At 33.2% G+C, this 18251-nt stretch overlaps 2 protein-coding genes across 2 annotated transcripts in view; one reads left to right on the top strand and one right to left on the bottom strand.

Moving 5' to 3' along the window:
* The window catches only part of LOC145332084 (post-GPI attachment to proteins factor 6-like), a 97478-nt gene that overhangs the window by 36955 nt on the left and 42272 nt on the right, over positions 1-18251 (bottom strand). Inside the window, exons 8-12 of the mRNA XM_080177016.1 lie at positions 18013-18095; positions 17538-17688; positions 17066-17201; positions 16304-16510; positions 10132-10256 (exon numbers count right to left, since the gene is read on the bottom strand). Coding sequence (XP_080033142.1) covers positions 10132-10256; positions 16304-16510; positions 17066-17201; positions 17538-17688; positions 18013-18095 — 702 coding nt within the window. The remainder of the gene's footprint in view (positions 1-10131; positions 10257-16303; positions 16511-17065; positions 17202-17537; positions 17689-18012; positions 18096-18251) is intronic.
* Positions 13838-15361, top strand: LOC145332387 (uncharacterized). Its single transcript, XM_080177387.1, has 2 exons — positions 13838-14062; positions 14717-15361. Exons 1-2 carry the CDS (start codon positions 13838-13840, stop codon positions 15221-15223), a joined length of 732 nt encoding a protein of 243 aa, XP_080033513.1. The 3' UTR covers positions 15224-15361.

The raw sequence follows: 18251 nt of genomic DNA, 5'->3' as shown, positions 1-18251 counted from the left end.
GAGAGAGAGAAGCAATGGGCTGTTTATTACACTAGTCCCCAAAGTTTATAATAACGTTTTATTATACGTTGGCTTAACAATAACTTTTAATAAATTTTGATTGGTTGGTTGGGTGACCAAATAGAAAGGACAATTTTCTGTATTGATATTATTGATGTACAATGATTTGTCGACCATTGTCTTATCCCTTTAGACATTGGGGAAAATATCCTATTATATAAAGTAATAGGAATCTTAGTCTTAGCGTAAGATTTCAATAAGGAATAAACTGATAAAATTCTCCCTTTAGGGAATCTTGTCATAGGCCCTGGGAAGGTTTTAGGCATTTTCCCCCTACCACTTCGAATAAAGAGCTACTTAAAACTAGGGGCGCAACCACAAGTTGAAAATGAAGTAAAAAAGGTGTTATATCTGTCTGTCCGTCTGTACATTATGATTGTAGGCAGTCTGTTTAATTTTCTGATTATATATACATAAGTTCGTTTATCTATCTGTATGTTCTTATATAAATTCGTCTACTAATTTGTCTATTTGTCCATCTGTCTGTCTATCTAGCAGTAAATCTAATATATGTCTGTCGTCTGTCAGTCCGATTTTATAACTGTAATTATGATTTTAAGTTTCTAATATGAACCATAGTCTAGCTGTCTATTTCTCTGTCTGTTTTATTGTTGGTCAGTTTGTCCTTCTCAAATCCTAAAATAAAATATAAAGATGATTTTTATGGAATAATATACGGCACTGTTGTTGAAAAGAGACTATCCAAGAAAAAAAAAACAAAGCTCAATAGTAAGAATATTTCGATTAGTCACAAATAATCCTTGTCAACCTTCTATAGTTCTTTCTTGTACAAAAGTTTGTTTGAATGAGGATTTTAATTTGCTTTATGATATGGTATTAAGCTTTATAACATTTAAAAAAAAAATATCTTAGCATTTTTATATGCGTGTGGGGAGGGGTGTAGGTGGTTCCTCCCCCCTCAAGTCCAGCGCCCCCCACCAACCACCTTCCCCCATCCTAGAAGTGACTACTCTGTGCAGGCCATTGTTTGCTTCTATGTTTGTTATAGAATAGTAGTGGCTTCGCCCCTAGCCTCTAGGGGCTTTGCCCCAAGAGGTATAATTACATCTTCTATTACTTACCCAGCAGAACGGATCACAAATTTTCGCACCTACCCAGCAGGAAAACATTTTGCGATTAAATTCGCGAAATTCGTAAATTTCCTAAATTTCGTAAAATTCGTAATATTCATAAAATTCGTAAAAGAAGGTGTATCAACTTTTTTGCTTTTTATTTAAGATAGCTAGCCGGTCCTTTCAGTAAGTAGTAGATGTAAAATTTTTCATAGAATTCAGATATGCAATCGGTTTTTTTGTAGACCTCTTATTTTTTAACTAATTTAAGTTTTTTAAAAAAATAATTAAGTCGGTTTTAAGGTACTAAAACGCAACAAAATAAAAGAAGAAAATGGCCAGTATGAACAAAAATAGTAAGATCTTTAATTTGACACCTTACTTTTAAAATTCTGTTGAGTAATTATTGAAAAAATCTATTTTTTTAACCTCGGTTTAATAAAAACTTTAGACCTAAATATTTTCTCAAACAGACATAAAAAACATGGGTTCATATATACCTTTAGAATCAGAAAAATATTACGAATCTATTCTAAGCAAAATTGAAAAAGTTTTATAAAACTATAATAAAAAAATAAGTTTATTTTAAGAATCATAATTTTCGGCTTTAAAGGGTTAGCTTGAACCAAACCTAAACAAAAGACAATGCAATGTAGCAGATATTTTTTAAACACAAGAAACAATAATGTATTTTTAACTGCATTGTTTTGAAGTTTATAAACAGACTGATGCGATATTTGTTCATAATTTTTCATTCTTTACATGTTCTTTAATATCACTATATTTATTGTAGTATCTATTGTATATATTGTATGAACGTTCTCCTTTTTTTCTGGCAATTCTATAGGTTAATTTTATAGATTAAGCTTCCCGATTCGTCAATTTTTGCGATTTGTGATTGGCTAGTTTAGTAGTTACAATTCTTAAAATAACTTTTTTATTTTTTCTATTTTTTATTACAATTTTTTAAAACTTTTTCAATTTTGCTTACAATGGATTCATATTATTTTTCTCATTCTAATGGTATATATGAACCCATATTTTTATGTCTGTATGAGAAAATATTTAGGTTTAATGTTTTGATTAAACCGAGGTTAAAAAAATAGATTTTTTCAACAATTACTCAACAGAATTTTAAAAGTAAGGTGTCAAATTAAAGATCTTACTATGTTTGTTTATACTGGCTATTTTCTTCTTTTATTTTGTTGCGTTTTAGTACCTTAAAACCGACTTAATTATTTTTTTAAAAAACTTAAATTACTTAAAAAATAAGAGGTCTACAAAAAAACCGATTGCATATCTGAATTCTATGAAAAATTTTACATCTACTACTTACTGAAAGGACCGGCTAGCTATCTTAAATAAAAAGCAAAAAAGTTGATACAACTTCTTTGTAAAAAAAAAAAAAAAAAAAAAAAAATGGGGGGGGGATTTTGTTTTTTGTTTTTTGGGGGGTTGGGGGTGTCCCACCCCCCAAGAAAATAGCTTAAAACCACCGCAGGACCAATAGGTACATTCCCTGAAGAGTAGAGCCCATTCAGTTCAGCGGTTACCGAGATCTTAAGCTTCAGACGGACAGACATCTTTCTACTTTGTATTATAGATTTCAGAATCCATATCCTTACATTTCTACATGTGTACTAGATTGGTGTTGGTATATTTTAAATTTTCCTTACAATACTTTATGTGGTTACCCAAATATAAATAGTTTGGTCAGTGGGAATTTTTGTTACTGACATAATTTTCTAGCTATAGGATTTAGCAGGGATCTAAAGGGATAAGACAATGACCGATAAATTGATGTACATCCCCAATGATGATACACAAAGTTACCTCTTCTGCAGTTTAAAATTAGTAGTTGAAATGTTTGAACGCTCAACTTAATGAACGAACCAATTAAAATTGACTAAAGCCTCTATACGAATAAGAAAACGTTGTTATAAAACTTTGGGACTAGTGTAATAAACTGCCCATTGTCCCCTCTCTATCTATCTCATAATTTACTCCATTTGTGTATTCTATTATTTTTTCAATTATTTTTAGTAGCGCAGATACTTGAAAAGTTGCAATTATTTAAATTCTTTTATTAGAGATTTCAAAACAATTATGAAAAGCTTGATGTTTTAATACCCATTTATAGGAAAGACCCAGGAATTAAAGAAAGTATGCTTTTTGCTTAATTAAATCTTTGAAAAGGAATAAAGAATAACAGCCCAAAATCGCGTGTTTTTTTCAGGAATCATTTAAAAAGACATAAAATGGGTAAGAGAAATCCTTTACAGACGAACGGACTGGATAAATCTGTCACTGTGGGCTAGAATTGAATCAAGACAAAAGTAAGTGCCGAGCCATGGGACCTATGTATGGTGAAAATAGACATAAAACCATGATGATTCTAGGTAAAACTAAAATATTTCAGCGGGGTCTTTTTGTTTTATTTCAATTTAAAGTTCTGAAAAAAAATTGAAAAAAATATGAAAATCTTTAATAAAAAACAAACAAAAACTGTTTTTCTAAATTTTTTTTCACTAAAAGATAAAACAACTTATATTCATACTATAAGCTTTAAAAAAATCAAAATTTTCAAATTTAGGACTGCCTTTCCAAGGTTAGAAGAAAAATCCTAACAACGAATTCTAACATATTTCTGATCAACATAGCAATAAAACGTCTTTTGCTAAATCTTTAACATCAAAATTAAATAGCACTTACTAAAGACTTTTTTTCATTTAAACTTATACTTTTTACATTATTTAACTTTTAAGATTGTGTTTTTTTAAAAGAAAGGTTGCGTGATTTTTTTTCTCATAATTAATTTATCTTAATATGCTGCATTATAAGTGACTGACATTGTAGGCTGTGATGGCTTAGAAAACTCAATACCAGTTTTGTTAGCCCAGGCCATCGGCCCTTCGGGGCCTACAAAACTAGTTTTAATCTTTTTATTTTTATTTTACTATCTGCTAAAAGCTGTCTATAATCCCATACAATAAATAACTATTAAACATACCAATTAAAGTGAAACAGGGATCTTAAGGGATAAGACAAAGGATGATAAATTGATTACTCCTTCTGTAGATTAATATTATTGGTTAAAAAGTTTGGACTTTGCATGTTTGAACCATCAAATCATTAATCAATTCATAAATTATCAAAAGGATGAGAAAATGTGTTTATAAAACTTTGGATATGATTTACAATTCTATGTCCAGTTCACTCCCTCCCTCCTTCGTTAAACATACACTTATATATAGACAGAAAGACATCCTGTTACTTTTTGTCTAGAGTTTTAGGATCTTTTGTTCTATCATACAAATTATTTAAATATCCTGTTTTGAAAAGCAGAATGCCGTTTTAAAATTTATTTTGCTAATTTTAAGAGGGAGGGGACATTGGGATGTAAATCACACCAGTACCCACGTTAGCTCAAAAAAATTTGTGTACTTTTACTAAAATTGATGGTATGGTTTCAAACTAGTATTCTACAAACATACAATCAACCAATAATTTAATTTTACATAAGAAATGGTTAGTTTCCTTGTCATAATTTGTGGAAATCTACATGTATCACTTTATTGTCCTTTGTCTTATCCCTTAAGATCCCTGAAAGAAAGAAACAAGGATGACAACATCAATAACATGGATGAGATGGGAATATGGACAAGCAGTTTAAAAAGAATTTCATTAAATCCTGAAACCTTTCTTGTGTATTTTATAATTTTAATATTTATAGACCTTGACTGATATACAAAGTAAATTGTTTAGGGAATCTTCACAAAAAATGCAGCCGTCTGTCTTGAATAGCTGCTATACAAATTAAATTTCCCCTGAAAACAGACAAAAACAAAACTATTCAAAAGTACCCATAGTTGTTAAGTCAAAGAATAAGTAATGTCTTTATAAAGTTTGGAGACTAGTGTATTAAACAGTCAATTGTCCTCTCTATTTCTAGGACACATTCCATATAAGTTTCATTTTAAAAAAACCTAGAATAAACAAAACAAAATATTTTTACTAAAATATAAGCCAACGAATAATAAATTATTATTATAGAACTTTTTAGACTAGTGTTATAAACAGTCCAAAGCCCCCTACCTCCCAATGTATGATTAATAATTGATTTTATACATGATAAATACATGCAAATCGGCAAGAAGGGAGGAAAAATGTGACTGTTTATTTGTTTGTGTAGCCATTGTTTCTTAGTGTTTGGACCTAAGTAGTAATGAAGAAGGATGAAACACTTTTGTTTAGCCACTAGGGCTATTAAGCTCCACGCTCAAGTATATTATACCTTGACCCGCTATCACAAGTGAGCTACTCTTTATTACCTCACCCTCGCCGAGTATGGCAGGTGACTATAAATTATACTGGTACCAAAAGTTTTTATAGACACGTTATCTAATTAGTTAACTGGTCTTTTATTAAATCTTAATTGGATGGTTCAAACTAGCAGTGTCCACACAAAAGAAAACTTTTCCTATTTCTAAGAATCTTTACAGTTCTTATGTCCCCTTCTTCCCTGTTGTTTTGTTGTTTACAATTAAATTATACTGATAAATAAATCCTTCAATTTATGAAATGGTAGATTTAATATGGATCAAGGGGACATTGGAATGTAAAATTTGCTGGTACCCAAAGTTCTTTATAAATATTTTCTCATTCATTGGTTTAAAAACTTTGGGAACTTTATTTTTCATCTTGATTGTTTGGTTTATACTATTAGTCTTGGTATGTTTTATTGATAATTTATGAATTGATTAATGATTTGATGGTTCAAACATGCAAAGTCCAAACTTTTTAACCAATAATATTAATCTACAGAAGGAGTAATCAATTTATCATCCTTTGTCTTATCCCTTAAGATCCCTGTTTCACTTTAATTGGTATGTTTAATAGTTATTTATTGTATGGGATTATAGACAGCTTTTAGCAGATAGTAAAATAAAAATAAAAAGATTAAAACTAGTTTTGTAGGCCCCGAAGGGCCGATGGCCTGGGCTAACAAAACTGGTATTGAGTTTTCTAAGCCATCACAGCCTACAATGTCAGTCACTTATAATGCAGCATATTAAGATAAATCAATTATGAGAAAAAAAATCACGCAACCTTTCTTTTAAAAAAACACAATCTTAAAAGTTAAATAATGTAAAAAGTATAAGTTTAAATGAAAAAAAGTCTTTAGTAAGTGCTATTTAATTTTGATGTTAAAGATTTAGCAAAAGACGTTTTATTGCTATGTTGATCAGAAATATGTTAGAATTCGTTGTTAGGATTTTTCTTCTAACCTTGGAAAGGCAGTCCTTAATTTAAAAATTTTGATTTTTTTAAAGCTTATAGTATGAATATAAGTTGTTTGTATCTTTTAGTGAAAAAAAAATTAGAAAAACAGTTTTTGTTTGTTTTTTATTAAAGATTTTCATATTTTTTTCTATTTTTTTTCAGAACTTTAAATTGAAATAAAACAAAAAGACCCCGCTGAAATATTTTGGTTTTACCTGGAATCATCATGGTTTTATGTCTATTTTCACCATACATAGGTCCCAGGGCTCGGCACTTACTTTTGTCTTGATTCAATTCTAGCCCACAGTGCTGTAGGATACAACGTAATAATTATGAAGAAATATAAATCATAAAAAGTCCTAGCAGTCTATAAAGTATAAAACTAAATATAAAAATACATACGTGGTTAGTTAGGAAGCTGAAAATATCTTTGCATAAAAAAATACTTGTAATACAGTGACAATATTTTGTTAATATTATATAACCATTAATATTGTTATGTTGGTATAATGTAAGGCATGACCTGATAACTTTTATTTAATGCCCCATAAAACACATGATAAACAGTAATTTCGAAAATAGTATTCTGATTAAAAGTCAGCCTTTACCATTTTATTTAATTCCATTTAGTTCACATAGAATTGTACGTTGTAAAAATGCATTTCGGTCATATAGCTGTATGTAACGCTTCCCACAGAGCGGGGACCCAGTCCCAATTTTGTATTGGGTCTTTGAAATCACGGAAATATAAACAAAGTCTTACAAGTCCCTACAAAATAACAAAATGTAACTTACTAGAAACAAAAAAGGACTCCACTACATGGGAAAGGGAGTTCTCTAGATTATACATCTATACTTATACATTTATTATAGTATCCTTGCCTATTTACAAATGATAAGAAAATCAGTTTCACTCGCCCAACTGTGTAACAGAAGAAATGATGGTAAAGTTTCTAGTTGAAGAGGATTCTACTTTACACAACTTATAAAACTTCAGGGCTTATGTCTACACAGAGAGATAGGGATCTGAATTATTGTACAAGGTATAGAAAGATTCTACTTTACACAATTTTGAAACTTCCGTGCTAATGTCTACACAGAGAGATGGGGATTTGAATTATTGTACTGCAAGGTATAGAAAGATTCTACTTTACACAATTTTGAAACTTCAGTGCTAATGTCTACACAGAGAGATGGGGTTCTGAATTATTGTACTACAAGGTATAGAAAGATTCTACTTTACACAATTTTGAAACTTCAGTGCTAATGTTTACACAGAGAGATGGGGATCTGAATTATTGTACATGGTATAGAAAGATTCTACTTTACACAATTTTGAAACTTCAGTGCTAATGTCTACACAGAGAGATGGGGATCTGAATTATTGTACATGGTATAGAAAGATTCTACTTTACACAATTTTGAAACTTCAGTGCTAATGTCTACACAGAGAGATGGGGATCTGAATTATTGTACAAGGTATAGAAAGATTCTACTTTACACAATTTTGAAACTTCAGTGCTAATGTATACACAGAGAGATGAGGATCTGAATTATTGTACTACAAGGTATAGAAAGATTCTACTTTACACAATTTTGAAACTTCAGTGCTAATGTCTACACAGAGAGATGAGGATCTGAATTATTGTACTACAAGGTATAGAAAGATTCTACTTTACACAATTTTGAAACTTCAGTGCTAATGTATACACAGAGAGATGAGGATCTGAATTATTGTACTACAAGGTATAGAAAGATTCTAATTTACACAATTTTGAAACTTCAGTGCTAATGTCTACACAGAGAGATAGGGATCTGAATTATTGTACAAGGAATATACAAAGATTCTACTTATATATTATCCTTATTGTTAACTTGCTTATTCCTAAATCTTTAAGAAAGTGTGTGTGTGTGTGTTTTGGAGTGTGTAATTAGGCGTTTTTGCATGACTGTTTAATATAGCTGTTTTAGATATAAAGGGATAGGACAATGGGGTACATCCCCAATGATGATACACAAAATTTTCTGTAGCGCATAATTAGTAGTTGGAATGTTTAAACACTCAACTTAATGAACAAACCAATTAAAATTCACAAAAGTCCTCACAGTTGCAAAGCCTACGAATAAGAAAGCGTTATTAAAAATCGATGAGGACTAGTGTCCCGTTGTCCCCTATCTCTCTGTGTTTAGGTGTAATAGGTGTGTGTGTAATTGTATGTGTGTGTTTGTGTGTGTGAGTGAGTTATTTGGTGTTTTTGCATTATTGGGTGTTTAGATCTTCAGTCTAGCTACGTGTTTGTGCTTTGGAATTTCTAATTAGGTGTTTTTGTAGGACTATTAAGAACTTTAGTAGTTTTGAGTGCGATTTGTCTATGTGTGTAAGCAGTGCAGTGTTTTGTATGACTAGAAGTCATAGAGAAAAAAATCCTTTTTCCTTATGCTAGAAGTTTACAACTTTAGTCTGTGTGCTAGGTGTTATTGGGTGTTTTATGAAGTATTTTTGATACTGAGTAACTGTTTTTGGGTGTTATTTGTATGTGTGTGTATGGCAATATTGGGTGTTTTGCATGACTATGTGTTTACAACTTTAGTCTGTGTGCTAGGTGTTAGACTTAGTGGGTGTTTTAGGAGGTGTTTTTGATACTAAGTAACTGATTTTGGGTGTTATTTGTCTGTGTGTGTGTAAAGCAATTGGGTGTTTTGCATGACTATGTGTTTACAACTTTAGTTTGTGTGCTAGGTTTTAGACTTAGTGGGTGTTTTATGAGGTGTTTTTGATACTAAGTAACTTATTTTGGGTGTTATTTGTCTGTGTGTGTAAGAAGTTGGGTGTTTTTGTATGACTAGGAGTTTACATCTTTGGTCTGTGTGCTACGTGTTAGTGGTTGTTTTATGAGGTGTTTTTGATAGGACTATTTAGATCCTTAGTAACTGTTTTTGGGTGTTATTTGTATGTGTGGGTATAGCAATTGGGTGTTTTGCATGACTATGTGTTTACAAATTTAGTTTAATTGTGTGTGGGTGTTCATCATGGATGTAAAATATAAGTGGATATTATGAAAGGGAATTTTTTTGTCATTTTAGGTTGCTAATAAAGACATTACATAGGAGGGGAAGGGATGGGATAAAGGAGGTGGATGGGGGGATCGTTATTTTAGCCAGCTACAAGTTTTGCTTTATTAGAGTACATGATAATCTGGTGTAAGATCCCGGTAATAATAAATGCATTGTGTATTAGATGTTTTTGCATGAATGTTTGTATTGGGTGTTTGATTGTGGGTGAGTGTCTCATTTCTATTTTTTTATTTTTTAAGTGTTTTTAAGTTTTGATAATGAGCACATTAATGTTTGCAATATCATTTTGAAAAGCGAAGCTTTTCTATAATTAGGTTCGGTCCGTACGTCTGTCCGTCCGTCCGTCCGGGACAGTTAGCTCGTTAATTTGAACAGGTTACTAATATCCTATCTATTTAAAAATCATGCATTTTGCAACAAATTTACTTATAATTTTGTTTAGACTTATGCATTAATATTCTGCTTATTCAGTTCTGACACTCTACAAGTATTAATGTTTCACGGAAAACAAGGACAATTACGTTCAATCGAAAAGAAGTTATTGTTTAAAACCAAATTCCAGTGGGAGTGCGGGGGGGGGCTTAATTATCCTTATTCCATGCTATCTAAAAGTAAACTAAATTCTATGTTAAATTGTTACCCTATGGCTGATTAGCGCGAGTTCCACCGCCAATGTTCCTCCGATATCTCTCTCCTCAAGGGTAAATGCCAGTACAGTGCTCTCTCCAGATTTCAAACTCAGCATCTCAGGGCCTGTACTGTTTCCTAAAATAAACAAGATAAGTGTATACTGTATAGGCAGGTTTCTGCTAGTTTTAGTCTCTTGTGTTAAAAATTCCGAGCAAAGTGAAAGATATGGCATCCTTATCATTATTGTAAAAAGGACGACATTTTGAGTGGGAATGAAATGCGGCATCCTCCAGAGTGAACGCCAGCACAGTACAATCTTAAGTACAATACAATTAATGTTATTATTTTAAATGACCAATTACAATATAAAAATTTTCAAAGTATACATAGAATTTAAAGCCACCTTTAATTGAAAAGAGATGAACAAAAAATCAACTATTCTAGACAGAATTTTTCTACATATTGATGAGTTATGTGAAAGATAAATAAAAGAAAACTTTTACTTCCTTAATCTTCAATGTTTTAATTAAAAGAATACTTCAAATATCTAAGATACATAATAGTTATTTCGTTCATCGTATTATAAACAGCTTTCCGCGGATATAGAATGTACAATTAAAAGATTAAAACCAGTTTTTTAGCCCCGAGGTGCCGAAAGTTGGATATAATACGATGCTAGACATAGTTTTTTCATATGGATAAGATCCGGTTCCTATCCACCGGATTCGAATGAATACAAGAAAATTATTTATTTTGACTAGCGGCTAAGGCCTAGTGGCCAATGATGGGTCTTTAGTTAAGTGATGGAAGTCTACCCTAAAGCTTTTAATTTTAGTTCAAATACAAAAAGAGGGGTGAGGGTCATTATTATCTCATGTGCTTTCCGCCAAAATAGATACTGATTCCTATTAATACAAGGTGCAATGTTATAGTTGAATCATCTCTATAATCAAGTCCTTAAAATGCAAGTATGACCTTAAACAGTAAGCTGTATTATAACAGTTTTGCAACAAATTTACTTACACTTTTGTTATGACTTATGCTTACATATTCTACTTATTCGATTCTGACACTCTACAAGTGTTATTGTTTGTTTGTCCTACCATTTCAGCGCTTAATTCTTTGTTCTTATTTAAATATGTAAAATCGCACAACGAGTGTTTTTATACTGTATTAATTACCAACAAAATGTTTAAAGAAGCTTTCCTTGAATTTATCAAATTACATATTAAGCAAAAAATTCCCAAAATAACCGTCAAAATTGTTGTCTAAAATTTTTGACATAGAGTAAACTGTGTATAAAAAGCATTAATATCCTAACCAAATTTTGAAAAGTTTTCAAATAAACACAAACAAACACACATTTTTACAGTGTTTTACCATTATTTCTAACTTTAAAGTGTTTAAAAATTTTAAATGTAAAAATAGTTAGACTTTGGTGTAATTTTATTTTTTTCCAAATCTTTCTGATAATATTTTACAACCACGGCATTCCTCCATTTAAGCCCCTAACCCTTTCAGGAAGCCTAACCGCTGATTAGGCATAACAAAACCTAAAACAACCCAACCTAAAGTATTTCTCTTGACTACTTTATAAGCAAAAGGGCCCGAGCTATATGTAACTCTACCCACGGGGTTGGGACCATGTGCCGACTTTCAATAGTGTCTTTGACTAGCCAATAGCGTCAGAAATATTAACACAGCCAAGTAGTTATAAAAGAGCAGAAATCAATTTGCAAGAAGACGAAAAAGGTCTTCACTGCTGCACTTGGGCCAGGTATTCATCTACAATTTACTTACACATTTAATACTAAAGAACCTCAAAAATCTACATTTATTCCAATTTTGTTTAAATTAAAACTTATTTTTGGGAACACCTACCCAAAGTTTTACACTAAACACACATTAATACACACACAAATACACACACACAAACACCCACACAGACACACACATACAAACGCACACAGGATCTTGTTAAAAGTTGTAGAGTGTGTTCAAATATCAAATTAAAATTTGTTTAGTCTTCCTCTTTCTCTTTTCAAAGTGTTTTCACAAAGTTGCACATTTTTAGGTGCAAATTAAAACACATTTTTGAAGCAGCTTATAAAAAATGACGTCATACAATAAAAAAGACCATGATACATTTTACCAATTACAATGTATACTGGCCTATCATTGGTCATTTGTAATGTATGCTGTAATTTTTTACTAGGTACTATTTTTTACTAGGCACTATAAGCTGATTCCCTATTTTTCTGTATTCTACTTCTAAGGAAACTTTATATAAGTCTTGCTCAAGTTTTTATGAGTTTGGGAAAAGTGGGTTAAGAATAAATGTTACACCCTCCTTCAAAATTTGGTTCTAAACTCCCCAAAAATAATACCAATTTGATGCAAAAAAAATATCTTACAAATATTAACTATGTCTAAGTTTAATGTAAATACATCAAAATAGTGACAGCGCCCATCGCAACAGGGGGATTTGTATTCGAAGGGAGAGGTAGGAAACGAAAAAATAGCCCACAACCATCCCAAGAGTTTCATCTAAAAACAAAATAGCCTAAAACCATCCTTGGACCCATAAAAGCTCTCCTAAAATAGAAAACTAAACAACCTAAGAATTTAAATAAAAAGATAGCGTACTTATTTACATTGTATGGACAATATATTTCAGACCTTAAAACTAAACTAAACCCAACCTAATTTTAACATCCTTCCACGGATAAAGATAACAATAACGGTTAATTAATCTAACCCAAAATATAATTAACAAATAACCCCCTTATTTTTTAAATGAATTAAAAATACGGGAAAGGTAGCGTGGGGCGGTTACCCGTCAGGGCATTTACCTGTGCTGACCTTACCCTGCAGGACTATCCAGAACCAAAACTAACCTGAACTCAAGTTAAGAACCCCTTCCACCTTTTTTGCAATTTGTTTCACAATAAGGAAGGGAGAGGTGGATGGGTAGTCCGTGTTTACGAGAGTACTTTGTGTGATGGCACCATTTCTTCTAACTTTTATCCTACATTGTCCCATCCCTCTACCCCTGCATCCTTCCCTCTCTTCCTCTACCACAAAACTTTTACCCCCGGAAAACCTTTTACAACTTTTTCTTCCTTTTAATGCCTAAAGATTATGTGTATTTTTAATCACATTTAAAGATATTATCTATAACATGTATTATATTATATTTGAAATTGAATAAAAATTAATTAAGAAATTTCGGGTATAGTCCTTTCCACGACATCTCTCCATAAGGGGCGATTTGTCGTATTTTGAAAATGGCTTTTTATAGGTTATTTTAGGTTAGGTTAGGTTATATTGGGTTAGGTGATTGCCCCACAGGGTTAGGTAATTGGCACCGCAGGGTTAGAGCCCCCCGCAGGGGCTAGAAATAGGACAAAACTTACTGTGAAAAATACGAAGAATCGCCCCTTATGGAAGGATGTCGTGGAAAGGACGGTCCTACCCCAAACGTAAGAGTCCCAAACGTCAGAGTGGACAAACGCAAGAGTCCCAAACGCAAGAGTCCCAAACGTCAGAGTGGACAAACGTCAGAGTGGGACAAACGTCGGAGTGGACAAACGTCAGAGTGGACATTGCTTAAGTAAAACATCAGAGTCTATGCTATTTTAATTATATGACAAAAAATCTTCTAATTTTTTGCAAAAAATCTTTCAAATATTTTATAAAAAATCTTCCAATTTTGAATGACATCTTATTCGTGTTTTGAGATAAATATCAGAAAAGCCATTAAGATCAGTTACCCAGGAGTTCCAGTGTATGGATGTGACACTCATTTCAAACGTGCACTTAGGGCTCACTGTGTCAATGAGCTTGGTCTTGGCTCTCTGTATCAAAATTGTAAGGAGTTTCAGATACTAATCCGGTACATATGGGCTCTTTCTCTGGTGCCAATAGATGATATTCATAAGGTAAAGTTATACAGTATTGAATTTATAAACAAAGTAATTTAGGTGTAAACAATTAATTTCAATATATTGACCTCAATTTATTTGAACAAAAGAAAAAAAACAAAAATTTTAATACCACCCTACCCCTCCCCCCCCCCCCCCCAACCTCCTGACAAAACTATGACTCTGGCTGCAGCACCCTAGCCTGCCTAGCCGCAGCGCTCGGCCCCCTAGCCTGCCTAGCCGCGGGCGCTCGGCCCCCTAGCCTATAACCTAACCTAACCTAATCATAAAGAAAATGACTCTGGCTGCAGCACTCAGCACCCTGGCCTACCTAGCCGCAGCGCTCGGCCCCCTAGCCTGCCTAGCCGCGGGCGCTCGGCCCCCTAGCCTATAACCTAACCTAACCTAATCATAAAGAAAATGACTCTGGCTGCAGCACTCAGCACCCTGGCCTACCTAGCCGCAGCGCTCGGCCCCCTAGCCTGCCTAGCCGCGGGCGCTCGGCCCCCTAGCCTATAACCTAACCTAACCTAATTATAAAGAAAATATTGTGCTTGTCCAGAGTCATTGTTATGTTTGGGGGGGGGGGGGCGCAAAACAATGTTAGGCATAACCAATAAGATAGTTTTAAATTTACATTTAATTTTTTTTCTCAAATTTATATTTATTTAGATTCGTGATACTGTTGTAGAGAAGAAGATTAAAGAACTTGAACCAGCTTGGCCAGAAGAAAAAGACGAAGTTGATGAATTTATTGAGTACTTTGACAAGAATTTCGTTGGAGCCATAAATGGGAGGACCGGAATAAGAAACCAACCAAGATTCCCACATACTTTATGGAACAAGCATGATGCTGTCATCAATGATGAGTTTCTTACTACAAATTCTGCTGAAGGATATAACTATGGTTTATCATCAGCATTGCCTGCAAATTCAGGTACTTGGACTGTAGTAGCTCGTTTGCAAGCAGAAGAAGCAACAGCCAATTTAAAGCTCAGGGACGCGCTACTAGGACCTCAAAATAACGAGACAACCAAAAGCAGTGCAAGAAACACCTACACAAATATGCGAAGGAAGGAGCTGGCAAGCATAGTAGAGAAATATGACGAGGATGTCAGCCCTGTCATATTTATGCAAACAATTGTGGGATACTACAACCATGACGTTATTAATGAGTAATATTCCACTGCACAAAAATTATGTTTGTTAAAAATTTGGGTATGCCAATATTTAAACTTTATAATATATATGTGATATATTTGAAAGGGTGTAAAATTTTCGTTCTAACACAGTTGTTAAATAAATATGAAAAAAAGTAAAAATATAAATGTTTTTTTTTATACTAGCGGCTTCGCCCCTAGCCTCTAGGGGCTTTGTCCCAAGAGGTTTGATCAACCTAATTTTTTGTATTTTAGATTTAAAAAGAAAAAAAAAAAATTTTGGGGGGGGGGAGGGGGTATTTTTCATTTTTTGGGGGGGTTAGGGGTTTCCCACCCCCCAAGAAAATAGCTTAAAACCATCACAGGACCAGTAGGTATATTCCCTGAAGAGTAGAGCCCAATCGGTTCAGTGGTTACTGAGATCTTAAGCTTCAGACGGACAGACAGACGGACAGACGGACAGACAGACAGACAGACATCGTTCTACTTTGTATTATAGATGGTAATGATTATAAAATCGAGACTCATACGTTTTACTTATAAAATGTCCACTCTGACGTTTGTCCCAAAAATCCTGCGTTTGTCCACTCTGACGTTTGTCCCACTCTGACGTTTGTCCCACTCTGACGTTTGGGACTCTTGCGTTTGTCCACTCTGATGTTTTTCCACTCTGACGTTTGGGACTCTTACGTTTGTCGTGGAACCGAAAGGACTACACCCGAAATTTCAATAGGGGCATTCTTTAATATTAAATTCAACAGACATTGCCTATAAAGCACGGTAACCTACTTCACCAGTACTGTAAACCCATTGGCCATGCATACGTAAATATCAGGGAATATTGGAGTGTTTATTACACTAGTCTCCAAAGTTTTATAATAACGTTTTCTCCGTCGTTGCTTAATTAACTTTGGGGACTTTAATTTGAGTGTCAAAACGTTTCAACCACCAACTGCAATTTACAGAAGGGGTAATTTTGTGTATCATCATTGGGGATGTACATCAATTTATTGACTATTGTCTTCTCCTTTTAGGTCCCTGCTGCTTACGCTAGTTATGGAGTAGTTGCGCTACTAAAACAAAAGTTTTATTAGAATACCTGTGAGTGAAAAATCGAATGAGAAGAATCCAGGCCGATTTCGCCTATGCAGTAGGATCTGCGGGCCGCAAATTTCTGCGGCTTGCGGTGACGACGGGCGGAATATGAGCTGCAGCGGCCGCCGTCCTGTGGACACTCCGCAGATTGAACCCGCGTCGATTTTGTTGACCATCATTGGGCTGGTCTGCCGTGGGGAGGAGCGGCAACCTAAATATATTAAAATACTTTGAAAGAGAACCGAATGGAGAGCAGTCTTACAGAAGAAAACACAGACAGACAGAAACTGTCATTTATACAGTAGCTTTGTTACTAAAAACTTTACAAAGATTACATTCTATAAATATTCATATCAACAATTAATCTATTTATATGTAAATAAGAATATTAATATTAGTTTCATAAATATAAAATAATAATTTGTAATTTCCTCAGTATCCAAGAAAAAAAACATTAAAGCAAGAGACAGAAAGAGAGAGAAAGAGAAAGAGAGAGACACAGAGAGAGAGAGAGACAGAAAGAGACAGAGACAGAGAGACAGAGAGACAGAAAAAGAGACAGAGAGAGAGACAGAGAGAGAGGGACAGAGAGACAGAGAAAGAGAGACAGAGAAAGAGAGACAGAGAAAGAGAGACAGAGAAAGAGAGACAGAGAAAGAGAGACAGAGAGAGAGAGAGGAGAGAGGAACTGAAAAAGAAAATTAAAAGAAATAAGAAATAAGAAAGGAAGTATAAATAAAAAAACTGAAATATTAAAGATTCTCACCTTTTAAAACAACAGATATGGCAAATTCTACAGGTAAAGGTTCCAGAACTGTAACTGCCAGGTAGTGCCAGCGTCCAGCTACAGATTCCAGGCTAAAGCTACAGTCTCCGCCACCCATATCTGTACAATTCATAGCCTGATAACAAATAATAATTTTAAGGATGAAAATTATTGATTTATATTTATGATCAATTTAAAGAAAAATTCTGCATTTATGACCCTTTCCCTACCCCCTTATTTTTAAAATGAATTAGAAATAAGGTTAGAGTTTTTTTTTTCCTATGACAAACTTCTGAGTGGGCTATTACTCCTGCCCTAACCTTGCGGGGCGATTTTGTACCAAATATAACCTAACCTAACCTGATCCAAAAAAAATACAAATCTACGTGTTAGTAATCTAAGTTATCTAAAAAGTTTACAATTTTATAAATATTCTGAAGTTGATGTGGTTTAGTGAAATCATAAGTTTTACCTGACTGTCTTTAGTAGGCACAGAGACTGGTGATGACGTCACAAGTATGGGGCATGAATTAACCCTCTTCTGATTTGATCCATCCCTGGTCCGTAAACTGCACTTGGTTATGGTTACATTGCCAGAGTGTGCTCCGTCAGGCACCAGAAACCTAGACACAAATTACAAAAAATATTTCAGAATAGAAAATTTAATTATAAACAAAACAAAGTAGTAAAATTAAACGTTAGAGCAACTTATTTTAATGTTAACAATTTCGATACTAAAGACAAGCATAATAAAGTGAAAAACAATTTTGATGATTGATTTCTGTCAAGGATAAATGAGATAAATCAATTAATACATTTAACAAAATAAAAAAGTTGTTACTTACAAATTTGATTAACGGAATTAAAATTAATGTAGATGAATGATTTCTGTCAAGGGTAAGTGGATTCAAAAAAATTCAAAAGTCATGCATCATGCTAAGTCTTACCTGTATAATTGTTGATTTTGGATAGTATTAAAAACCATAATATCTTGATATTCTTCATATACTGGTACTATGTTTACAATGTCCTGAAGAAAAAAAATACATTAAAGCAAAGTAAACCATTTTTCTCTACAAATTAAAGGAAAGTAAAATGCCTTTAAATACAATGGTGTTTTTTTTACTTTTTTGGCAACAAGCCCAATAAAAAATACATCCAGTACATCCATTTCTCCTATGTAATG

The sequence above is a fragment of the Acartia tonsa genome, chromosome 11 (genome assembly GCF_053477335.1).
Source record: "Acartia tonsa isolate MP-2025a chromosome 11, ASM5347733v1, whole genome shotgun sequence".
NCBI classification, from domain to species: domain Eukaryota; kingdom Metazoa; phylum Arthropoda; class Copepoda; order Calanoida; family Acartiidae; genus Acartia; species Acartia tonsa.
The sequence above is the reverse complement of the archived record's forward strand: the minus strand, read 5'-3'. Positions and strand labels throughout refer to the sequence as shown.